Source organism: Apodemus sylvaticus, chromosome 5 (genome assembly GCF_947179515.1).
Source record: "Apodemus sylvaticus chromosome 5, mApoSyl1.1, whole genome shotgun sequence".
Lineage (NCBI taxonomy): Eukaryota > Metazoa > Chordata > Mammalia > Rodentia > Muridae > Apodemus > Apodemus sylvaticus.
Window position 1 is genome coordinate 137,681,032 of NC_067476.1, and position 12,301 is coordinate 137,693,332.

Genomic DNA, 12,301 nt, shown 5'->3' on the forward strand with positions numbered 1-12,301 from the left:
GCAGGGAAATACCTGTACAAAATAAAAAATAAACCATTAAGAATAATAAAGGGCTAGGCGTGGGGGGGGGTGCAATACCTTGCAGTTCCAGCACACAGAGGCAGGAGGCCCTTTGAGTTCAAGGCTGTCCTGGTCTACATAGCAAGCTCCATGACTGTGCAGAAAGACCCTGTCTCAAAAAGATGATGAGGAGGAGAAAGGGCTGGAGAGGTGGCTCAACAACTTAAGAGCATTTGTCCATCCAGTAGACCTGGGTTTAAGTCCCAGCACCCACAGGGTACCTCTGCAACTTCAGGGCCCCAGTATCCTCATCTGACTTCTGAGGACTCTAGGCATACATGCAGGAATACACTCATACAAATAAAATAACTTAAAAATCAAATTACATTTTTTAAAAGGTGTATGGGCATGTATGCACACCTGCATGGTGTAATACCTTTGTGAGGCTAGAGGATAACTAGTTTTCTTCCACATTTGTCCTAGAGATCAAATTCAGGTTATCAGGCTTGACAGCAAGCTCCTTTACCTGCTGAGCCACTTTGCTCCCTACTTCCTTTATTTAAATTATTTCTTAATTTGAGGCAGGGTCTCATGGAATTCATTAGTCACAAATTCACTATGTAATTGATGGTAAGATTTTTGTTATTTTGTTTTGTTGTAGTTTTAGTTATAGCCAGGTGTGGTGACCACACCTTTATTCTCAGCACAGAGGTATGTAGATCTGAGTTTGAGGCCAGGCTGGTCTATATAGTGATTTCCAGGAGACACAGAGAGTGATCCTGTCTCAAAAAGAAAATAAAAGGCTGACTATTTTCTTTTTGTTTTGCCTATGTGCGTTTATTTGCATCACATTCATGCAGTGCCTGAAGAGGATGTTCAGATCCCTTCAGAACCAACAGATGGTTGGGACCCTGACAGGTGGGTGCTGGGAACTGAACCCAGGTCCTCTTTAAGAATCTTTGTTTTATTTTAATTTCTGTGACTGTGTGTCTTTATGTATGTCTCTGCTCTGCACCACATGCATTCAGTGTCTCCAAGGTCAGAAGAGGGATTTGGATTCCCTGAAAGTGGAGCTACAGAAGGTTGTGAGTTGTCATGTGAATGCTGCAAATGGAACCTGGAGTTTCTCTACCATTGAGCCATATCTCTCCAGCCCAACCTTGAGCTTCTAATTTTCCTGCTTCCACCTTCAAGATACTAAGATTATAATAAGTAGGTCATTGAGGCACATAGATAGCAAGGCAACAGGTCCCCCTGCCCCGTCCCCCCCCCCCCCAATTCTTTTTTAACTGGAGAGACCTTACTTTAGGTCTCTAGGGGCTACCTTAAAATAAGTTGAAATGTGATATTTATTTCTTCCCCCAGTCTTCACCTTCACTCTAAGCCTAAATGTGTAAACTTTATTCACCCATAATGCTCCCTACCTTATAAGACCCTTGACTTTGGCTTAAGTCAGAGCAAGATTTTAATCTTCCAGGGATTAACAAAGGTCTTTCAGCTTTTCTTGCTTGCTTACTTCTCTGGGTCCTGTTTTCTCTGGGTCCACTTTTAACTACCTTTTCTGAGTCAGAGGACCTAGGAAATACTACAGAATGGTTCCAGCATATTCAAACCCCTAGGATCACCCCTAGTGCCAATTTTTTTTTTTTTTTTTTTTTTTTTTTTTTTTTTTTTGCTATGTGGCAGGAGTGCTTTTCTTTTGGTTTTTCGAGACAGAGTTTCTCTGTGTAGCTCTGCCTGTCCTGGAACTCACTCTGTAGACCAGAATGGCCTTGAATTCAGAAATCACCTGCCTCTCCCTCCCAAGAGCTGGGATCAAAGGTGTGCGCCACCACTGCCCAGCTCAGGAGTGCTTTTCAAAACAGTGTTTCTGTAACTCTGGCTTGGAACTAGCTCTGTAGACATAGCTAGCCTTGGACTCAGAGATCCACCTGCCTCGGCCTCCCGAGTACACAATATTCGCTGTGTTTGGTCTAGGGATGGGATGTTCTGGTTTGAGTTGTTGGCTGCTGAAAAAGGAACCCTGGTCTCACAATAGGCAGGTGCTCTCAGTGTCTGCATCCCTATCCCATGTTTGTGTGTTAGTGATGGAGCTTGAATGGAGGTAATGTGTGCTAGGCAGGTACTTGACCAGGAGCTCTATCCCCATCTCTCATGCTTTGTTTGATGGGTAATAAACATTACTATTTAAATGGACTTAAAAAAAACTTTGTGGTATAAAAACTAATTTCATTTTTTCCAAGTTCTGGTATTTGTTATCTTTTGTTTTAAACACTAAAAAATTCAACAAAATTTACATTTGTAAAAATATGTAATCCAGCTTTTGTGGTTATCACATGTTGGACCGTTTCTAAGCTTCTTAGTTTTAATGGCGTTTTCCTTTCATTCTGTTTTATTGAAGAATTAGTGTACAGCCATGTAACTGACTTTGGTGTGTTCTGACTTTATTTAGTAAGGAAGATTTTGACAGGTTTTTCACAGATTTGTATTAGGCTAAACTTCAGGCATTCAAGACTTTAGCAATGTCTTTTGGCTGTTTTGAGGCAGTGTCTTATAGCCAGGTGGCCTCATTCTTGGTGATCCTCCTTCCTCAGCCTACTGAGTACTGGAATTAACAGGTATGCACCCCCATGCCTCGTAGTGTGCCTTCAAAGTCAGGTTGAGTGAGGGCTTCAGGTTGGAGTGCCATGGAATTGTTAGGAATTGGGAGGGTGGTAATTTAGGATGATTCAGATGTCCTTAAGGCTTAATTTATTACACAGTGGTTATGAATACTGACCTTCCAGGTAGCCAATACTCATGTGCTTTTTAATTTACAAATAAGCTGTTGTTAAAGTATGGACTGGGAATATAGGTCAGTGGCGTTAAGGCACTTGAAGCCTGAAGATCTGAGTGTGGGGGTGCATGCTTTTAATCACAGCTCTCAGGAGGTAGACAGGCAGATCTGAATTTGCGGCCAGCCTGGTCAACAGAGCTATTTCCAGGGCAGCCAAGGCTATACAAAGGGACCTTGGAGGGTGGGGGGTGGGGCAAAAAAAGAAAAGACTTAGGGGCTGAAGCGATGGCGCGTGGATTAAGAGCACTTGCCGTTTGTTCTTTGACAGAACCCATGTGTGCCCTCCTCCCCAGTTTAAAAATTGATAGGTTCTTTCTTGATTTGAGAATTAAAGATCCATTAAGAAAATTAGGATTCGGAGACTGAGTAGTGTGGGGATATGTGGTAGGAAGCAGAGAATTTCAGCTGGGCATGGTAGTATACATCTGAAATCTGGCCTCAGGAAGCAGAGGCATGTATTTGGAAGTACAGAAATAAAAACCTGGAACTTCAAAAGCCAACCAACTTGAGATTGAATCCTACCTTCTTTTGTAGTGGGTATTCTTTGGTTACTCTGTTGAAATTATTCAAGTTGTTTTGTTATTTGTAGTTTAGAAAAGGTAGATTAGAAATGTAATGTTTGCTTCATAGAATTGTTTTGAGTTGGGCTGGTCAGGTGGCTCATTGGGCGGAGGTGCCTGCTACTAAGTCTGATGACTTCAGTTTGGTGTCTGGGACCTGTGTGATGGAAGGAGAGAACTTGCTCCCGCAACTTCTGATTCCTAATTGCTGACTCAGAATCTCCATTTGAATGTCTCAACACCATTTAAAATTTACATCTAAAATCTGTCTTGTGAATTTTTACCTATCTCATACGTGACACCAACAATATATTCAAATAGAAATGAGTTACCTCTCACTTTTCAGTCTACCCATAGTTGTTTGTTATGCAATTCTATGCCAGAGGATTTTGGGGGAGGTGTGTCCAGCCATTTATGCGCCTACTAGCCTAGATTGAGGTGGGTTGGTTTTTCTCACATAGGTACTACAACATCCTCTGCCTCCTAAATCCCGCATACTCCCAGTCTCTGTTTGAACTGTTTTAGTGAGCTTCTGTCATCAGTCCACAGGTAAGTCTTTAAGCATTTAACTTAGCTCATGCTTGATCAGCCTTGGGTTCTCCTGCCTTTACAGATTCAACCAATCATGGATTGAAAAACTGTATTCAGAAAAACAAGTTACATCTGTACTAAGCAGGTAGAGACTGTTACTGTCTAAACCATATATTCTAACAGCTTTTTATGTAGCAGTTACATAGAACTGAGTATTATGTACATTAAACATTGTATTATAAAATCTGGGGATAGTTTAAAGTACACAAGTTATAAAAGATTTGATCCGTGAAAATTGTTTTTATTTATTTATTTATTTTTATTTTAAACAGTCTGATGTCAGACTGTAACAGCTTTGACCTGTTAGTCCTGCTTCACCTTCATAATTGCTAGGGTTATAAGTTATGGGGGCTGGAGAGATGGCTCGGCAGGTAAGAGCACTGACTGCTCTTCCGAAGGTCCTGAGTTCAGATCCCAGCAACCACATGGTGGCTCACAACCATCCGTAAAGAGATCTGATGCCCTTTTCTGGAGTGTCTGAAGACAGCTACAGTGTACTTAGATATAATAATAAATAAATCTTTAAAAAAAAATAAGTTATGCCGCCCTATCTAGCCCAGTGTCACTCTATGTAAGGACTTGGAGTTCCTTCAAAGTTTGGTATTTGCTGGTGATTGATCCTGGAGCCAATCTCCTGCAGAAGTCCAAGGGAGAACAGTAATCCAAAACCTAATGTCACCTTTTAGAGTGGATTCATATGTACATGAGGGCTAGACATGAGTGGAAATATATGAAGAAACCAAGCCAGTAGTTGAGAAAATAGGTCTGTCCTTGTTTCCTTTTGTTAGATTTGTGTAATATACATGTAGAAGTTACATAGGTATAATGAAATGCAGATCCAGATATTTATCTCATACATATCACCTGGCTTTTCATGTCTTATTTACCACATCCCTGTTTTCTCAACTCTACATCCCAATCGTTAACTGAAATTGCAGCACCACAATTCAGGAAACCCATTTTATTCTGATATTATAGAAAAGGCCAGCCATTAGAAGTTTGTGTGATTGTCTTTTATATCATTTTGTAGATGATTTGCTGTGTGTGGCAGTAAACCATGGTACTGTTTTTATTTTATTTATAGATAGGATCATCCTCACTCTTATTACATGCTGGCCCTTAACTTGCAGTGATTTTGCTGCCTCAGCCCGCTAAGTGCTGGGATTACAGGCTTGTTCCTACTTACTGCACCTGCTTAAAGCCCTTCAATGGAGGGCTATAAACATCGAACTACTACTAGCCCTCTCGTCTTCACCTCCTGAGTGCTGTGATTAAAGGTTTGGTTGCCCAGTTTGGGATGCGCTGTGATAAAATATTCCAATAGGAGGCGCCGTAGAGATGCTCAGTAGTTAAGAATTCCTAGCCACCCATATGGTGGCTCACAAACAACTCCATTTCTAGAGTAACTAGTTCCCTCCTTTGGTTAATTGGACACCATCCATGCATGTGATATGTGTTTACGTGCACATACACACACACACACACATATACAGTATATATAAATAAATCTAAATGTGCTGTTTTGTTGGATTTTCAAGACAGGGTTTCTCTGTGTAGCCCTGGCTTTCTTGAAACTTGCTTTGTAAACCAGGCTGTTTAAGAACTCAAAAGATTTATCTACCTCTGTTTTCTAAGAGCTGGGTTAAAGACATGTACCCCAATGTCTGGCCTCTAAAAAGGATGTTCATAAAGAAAAATAAAATCCCAAAGAAGACCAATTTGGGTGAAATAGTTTATTTTAGCTGATAGTTTTGGGAAATCACTGCAGCAGCAGTTTAAAGCAGCTAATCATATCACCTCTATTCTTACACAGTTCAGGACCCACGGCCTAGGAAATGGTGTCTACAGTGGCAGACTCTTCCTAAATAACTCTAGGTTATGTCTTCATGTGTATGCATTTTGCCTGCATTCATGTCTTTGCGCTGTGTGTGTGTGTGCAGTGTCCATGGAGAGGCCAGAAAAGGCATTGAGTACCCTGGAACAAGAGTTACAGAGGTTAGGAGTGGCTGTTGGGGATCAAATTCAGGTTCTCTTCGAGAGTAGTGAGTGCTGTTAATACTGAGCCATTTCTCTCTCTCTCTCTCTTTTTTTTTTTTTTTTTTTTATTTGTCCATTCATAAGTGCTTGTCTTCAGCTTACTTTTGTTTTTTTTTTCCCGAGACAGGGTTTCTCTGTGTAGCTCTGGCTGTCCTGGAACTCACTCTGTAGATCAAGCTGGCCTCGAACTCAGAAATGCCCCTGTCTCTGACTCCCAAGCACTAGGATTAAAGGCATGCACCACCACTGCCCAGCTTACAGTTATATTTCTAACTGCTTATTATTTTTTTTGACTGTATCTTAACTGTATCTCCGCAGCGCTAGGAGTATAGGCATATACCACCAGAAGTAGCTGTTGGATTTTTTTGTCGTTGTTATTAACCAAGGATCTGGGAATTGAACTCAGGTACTTATAAAGTGCTTTACTGACTGAGCCATCCTTCCAGCCCCCTACCCAATATAATAATTTGTTCTATGTATTTTCTCATTTATGAGTGTGCTCTTACATATTTACACATGTGGGCACACCTAGTTATTTCAGGAATTTTTCCTGATATGACTATATATCATTTTGTAATTTTAAATTAGTATAAATCATTAATTTGCCTCTGTCTAGTTTTGTCAGTATTATTATCTATTGCTTCTTCTCTGTGACACAACAGTTAAGGGATGTATGTTGTGTTGAGTTCATGTCTCTTTTGCTTTCTTTTTGATTGTTGGCTTTTGCTTTGTTTTGTCTTGGTTGTGTGTCATGGTGCTATTGTTTTGAGACAGGGTCTTGCTTTGTAACCTTGACTGGCCTACGTCCTATGTAGACCAGGCTGGCTCTTGAATGAAGTTAGGCATTATGAACTAGAAAACTGCATATGTCTCTCTGAACTTTTCACATGGACGACCCAGAACAGTTTCATTAAAAGTGCAGCACAGGGATCAACAAATGTGGCATTTCAGTGGATGAAGACAAATGTCAGGGAAAGTATTTGATTTGATAGCATGGCCATAACTGATTTTCTCCAGATTTTGTTGTTGACTTGTTTGTGTTTTGTTTTGTGGGGTTTGTTTTCTTTGTGGGTCTTTGTTTTTAGACATAATCTCATGTTGCCTAGGCTGGCCTCTAACTTGATAAATAGGGCTAACCTTGAATTTTCTAATTCTTCTAAAGATATGCTTTTTTTTTTTTTTTTTGGAGCTGTTTGTTTTGTGCCCAAGTTTGCCTCAAACTCTATATAGCTAATGTTGACCTAGACATCCAGGGCCATCTCCTAAGTGCTAGGATTCTATAATGTGTCTCCTACCATACCCTGTCAGCAGGTTTTATTAAGTTTGTTCCTATAAAGAGAAACTACCAATTTCTGTTAGGTTTGAAATCAAGTTTATCTCAGTGTTCTGTATAAACAGTGTTTTGCTGTTGCATCTACTCAGTTCTGTGCTGTTTTTATCTTCCATGCTCATATAAAGAATATCCAACATTGCATGCAGATTATAGGCTACTTCACAGATTTGATCAGGTTCAGTATCAGTTCTAGCACAGCTGGGGTGTTTTTAGCACAGATGTATATTTGAGACATTGTTATTAGTAAAATAGTTTTCTTGACAATATACTTTGAAAAGTAAGTGGTTGTTTTTGTTTTTTGTCTTTTTACATTTTGTTTCTGCAGTGTGAAGAAGGGTCTGAAACATAGTCTTACCAACTTCTGCTTTTGAACAGTGATTGCCAGATCTTCAAACATCAACTTCAGCCTTGTCTGTCAACCTGTCTGACATGTCGGGACCCGTGCCAAGCAGGGCCAGAGTTTACACAGATGTTAACACGCACAGACCCCGGGAGTACTGGGACTATGAATCACATGTGGTGGAATGGGGGTAATTATTCCCATTTACTTCTCTGTGCTCACCCAAAGTGATAGGCCTTGTAGATTTGCTGGCCACGTCCAAAGCTCAAGGATAAAGATAAGCTTGCTCATTTGCCAGCCCAGTATGTCGGTAGATCACAAGTATGACGGTAGATCACAAGTATGACTCCTCAGCATTGAAGATCGGTGAGAGACTCCGAATTACCAAACTCTTACTTACATACAGCATTTTGGGGATCTGTCCCATAATGATAGTAAAGGCTGAGAAACAGGATTTAAACCTTTTATCCTTCCCACGACCCTAGTCCCCTTCCATGGACCCTTTCTATGACTCCATCCTAGACCCATGGTGTAGTTCATCAGTTGTATTCTCAAGAGCTATTGTTTCTTCATGTTTACCATCAAATGAGAGGCTCATTTGAATGTTTGCATTTCCTGTGAACATGACAGTTAATTGAACAGTTTTGTCATTTTTGTGATAAAAGCATTTGATAGTTGAGTACAAAATAGAGCAATTTTAAAATTGATACACATATACATACTGAATATAACTTTATATACATATAACTGACTATAACTCAGATAAATGTAGAAATCTAAAAAGCTGAGGCCATGTGACCTTGGATTATAGGACAACTGGGGCTTATAAACCTTGTTTCAAAAATGAATAAAATGTTAACTCCCATATACTATATATAAGTGGTTAGCTGTCTCCCTGAACTATTATAGCATATGTTTTCCATTCTAGTATGCTGTGATAATTTAACAGCAAGCAATTTCTCTGCATATAAGGAGAGACACTCTTGCCTTAGAGATACTATCAAGAACCATGGTTCAAACCAATCATTGTTATCACTATTTGATAATCTTAACAATTATATAATGTCACAGACTTTGAACTCTAGTTATACCTGTGTTCGCTGTAGGATTTTTTTTTTTTTTTTTTTTTTTTTTGGACACAGGGTTTTTCTGTGTAGCCCTGGCTATCCTGAAACTCATTCTGTAGACTAGGCTGGCCTCTGAATCCATCTGCCTCTGCCTCCCAAGTGCTGGGATTAAAGGTGTGTACCACCACTGCCCTGACTGCCCTGTGAGGTATCTTATCTTCAGACCTAGGGCTTTACTCATAGCTCTGCTGGTTCATGTTATCTTTTCTTTCTCCTTTTTTAACTGCTTGAGAAAAATAAATAGCTGATAATCGTACATACTGTATTATAAGAAGAAATAGAATTAGTCCTCTCTCTCTCTCTCTCTCTCTCTCTCTCTCTCTCACACACACACACACACACACACACACACACACACACAAACACCCCATTACTTAGCACTAAACCTAGGACCTTCAAGATCATAGGCAGATAGATAACTCAACTGCCGGGTTATATCTCCAGTCTCCCAGACTGCCCTCAGATTTGCTGTCTAGCCAAGGATGGCCACTCTGCAGAGCTGTGACTGCAGGTGTACACCAGCATACATGGGTTATGCATCAAGAAGACCTGCATGGGAGAGTTTCTTTTTTTGGTTTTTTTTGTTGTTGTTGTTGTTGTTGTTGTTTTTGTTTTGTTTTTGTTTTTGTTTTTGTTTTGTTTTTGTTTTTTTTTTTTTGGCTTTTTAGATTAGGTTTTTTTCGAGACAGGGTTTCTCTGTATAGCCCTGGCTGTCCTGGAACTCACTCTGTAGACCAGGCTGGCCTTGAACTCAGAAATCCACCTGCCTCTGCCTCCCAGAGTGCTGGGATTACAGGCGTGTACCACCACCGCCCAGCATGGGAGAGTATTTTAACTGAGCTACCTCCCAGTGTAGTTTTTTCATCTATTTTATTTGATGGGGTTTGTGTTAAATTTTTACACATTATTTGATGAGGAGTCTGCATGTGCAACATTTGGGAGATGGTTCTTTGTATTGTATGGGACCAGAGAATTGAATTTAGGTCTTCTATAGCAAGGGCCAGACCATATTTATTTATTTTTAAGATTTACTTATTTAGCCGGGCAGTGGTGGCACATGCCTTTAATTCCAACACTTGGGTGGCAGAGGCCAGGCTGTCTACAGAGTGAATGCCAGGACAGACAGGGCTCTACAGAGAAACCCTGTCTGGAAAAACCAGGGGGAAAAAAGATTTACTCTGCTAATTGAGCCATAGCCTCAAAATTTTCTGGTTTTGCTTGCTTGCTTGCTTGTTTTGTTTTAAATGTAACATTTGGACTATCTCTTGTGTTATATCTACTGGTAATAGACTTGTCTCTTTATCTCTCCTTCCATTTTGTGTGTGTGTGTGTGTGTGTGTGTGTGTGTGTGTTTCTCTTTTCAGAATCATCTGTAGCCCAGGCTGTCAATAAGCTTTCTATAAACAGACCAGGATGACCTTGAATGCAGATCTTCCTGTGTTCACTTCCAAGGCTGGAATTACAATGTCTGGCAAAAATACAGTTTTAGAAAACTGAAAATTTGATATTTTGAAATCATTGTCACTTTGTTTTTATCCACAGAAATCAAGATGACTACCAGCTTGTTCGAAAATTAGGCAGGGGCAAATACAGTGAAGTGTTTGAAGCCATCAACATTACCAATAATGAAAAAGTTGTTGTTAAAATTCTCAAGGTGAGTACTTTATCAAGTTTACAATGTCCATGTCCTGTGTTCTCAGCTACGTCCTATGCTTTTGTTTTCAATAAGCAAATCATTATCTCTGCTTTGTAAGGATAAGAAAGGCAAGCAGATGACATTAGTGCAACTGCCGTGGTATCACCACTTGCACTTCAACTATATGAATGGTTGGGACTAAGACAAACCTGGAAGTGTATGCCTTGTCAGAAAGAGGAACTGTCTGGGCATGTGGCATGGTGCTGTCACTATGCATCTTTCTAAGTTGTTTTGTTCATGTACTGCCTGTTAAGCCACACTGTTCTGGAGACACAGCTCTGTCTGTTACTGCCTGAGACACTAAACACTTTGCATTTGTAGTACTTTCCTTGTCTCAGAGGTTTTTTTTGTTTCATTTTTTGTCTTTTGGATTTGGTTTTTTCGAGACAGGGTTTCTCTGTATAGCCCTGGCTGTCCTGGAACTCATTCTATAGACCAGGCTGGCCTCGAACTCAGAAATCCATCCACCTCTGCCTCCCAGAATGCTGGGATTACAGGCCAGTGCCACCACCAGCGTCTCAGAATTTTTTAATGGTAGTCTACAGGCATAACAAAAATGCGAAATTAATAGTTATAGCTATTAGCCATTTTAAAAGACATCACATTCCTTTAAAGTACATTCAGGAGGCAGAACAGGAACATTGGTATGAATTAGAAGCTATAGCTATAGGAAGACTGTACAGGAAGGAATGAAGAAGACCCAGGTGAGCGGTGTTGGTGGCAAGTGCCTTTATATGCTGAGCCGTTGCTCAGGCCCTATTGAAAGTTTGTTTTGTAACAGAGCCCTGGATGTCTTGAACTTGCTTGTAGATCAGACACCTCAAACTCACAAGAGATCCACCTGCCTCTCCCTCATGAGTGGTGGGATTTTGTACCCTTCCATGTCCAGCCCAAAAGACTTTTTTTCTTTTCTTTTTAAGATTTATGTATATGAGTACACCACCCTTGCTCTCTTCAGACACATCAGAAGAGGGCATCAGGGCTGGAGAGATGGCTCAGTTGGTAAGAGCACCGACTGCTCTTCCAAAGGTCATGAGTTCAAATCCCAGCATCCACATGGTGGCTCACAACCATCCGTAAAGAGATCTGACACCCTCTAATGGCGGCTGAAGACAGCTACAGTGTACTTACATATAATAAATAAATAAATATTTAAAAAAAAAGATACTGGAAGCCAGGCAATAGTGGTGTACACCTTTAATCCCAGCACTTGGGAGGCAGAGGCAGGCAGATTTCTGAGTTCGAGACCAGCCTGGTCTACAAAGTGAGTTCCAGGACAGCCAGGGCTATTCAGAGAAACCCTGTCTCCAAACCCCCTCGCCCCCAAAAAAGAGGCAGATGGATCTGTGTGAGTTCCAAGTCAGGCAAGGCTATATCGAAGACCCTGTTATAAAACAAAATTCAAATAGAAGAGGGCATCAGATCCCATTACAGATGGTTGTGAGCCACCATGTGGTTGTTGGGAATTGAACTTAGGACCTCCAAAAGAACAGACAGTGCTCTTAACCCCTGAGCCATCCCTCCAGTCCCCCATATTTTCTTTCTTTAGGAAGCTTATATAGAAGCTTTTTTGTATTACTGTAACTGTGAGATGTACTAGGAGATATTTTTTTTCTGATACAGTTTTACTGTTTACTATTTCAGCCAGTAAAAAAGAAGAAAATTAAGCGTGAAATAAAGATCTTGGAGAATTTGAGAGGTGGGCCCAACATCATCACACTTGCTGATATTGTAAAAGACCCTGTGGTAAGTACAGTGATGCAACAGTGCCCATCAGGGCT

The 12,301-nt window shown here is 40.5% G+C and overlaps 1 protein-coding gene across 6 annotated transcripts in view; it reads left to right on the forward strand.

The window, feature by feature from the left end:
• Window positions 1–12,301, forward strand: part of Csnk2a1 (casein kinase 2 alpha 1) — a 38,880-nt gene that overhangs the window by 12,007 nt on the left and 14,572 nt on the right. Inside the window, exons 2-5 of one of the 6 annotated variants that reach the window (XM_052183895.1) lie at window positions 3,858–3,945; window positions 7,683–7,887; window positions 10,367–10,478; window positions 12,165–12,266. In XM_052183895.1, the coding sequence (XP_052039855.1) occupies window positions 7,787–7,887; window positions 10,367–10,478; window positions 12,165–12,266 (315 nt within the window). In that variant the 5' untranslated portion in view covers window positions 3,858–3,945; window positions 7,683–7,786. Of the gene's footprint in view, window positions 1–3,857; window positions 3,946–4,009; window positions 4,073–7,682; window positions 7,888–10,366; window positions 10,479–12,164; window positions 12,267–12,301 lie in introns of all 6 variants that reach the window. The other 5 variants (XM_052183897.1, XM_052183896.1, XM_052183898.1 and 2 more) reach the window with 5 other exon arrangements.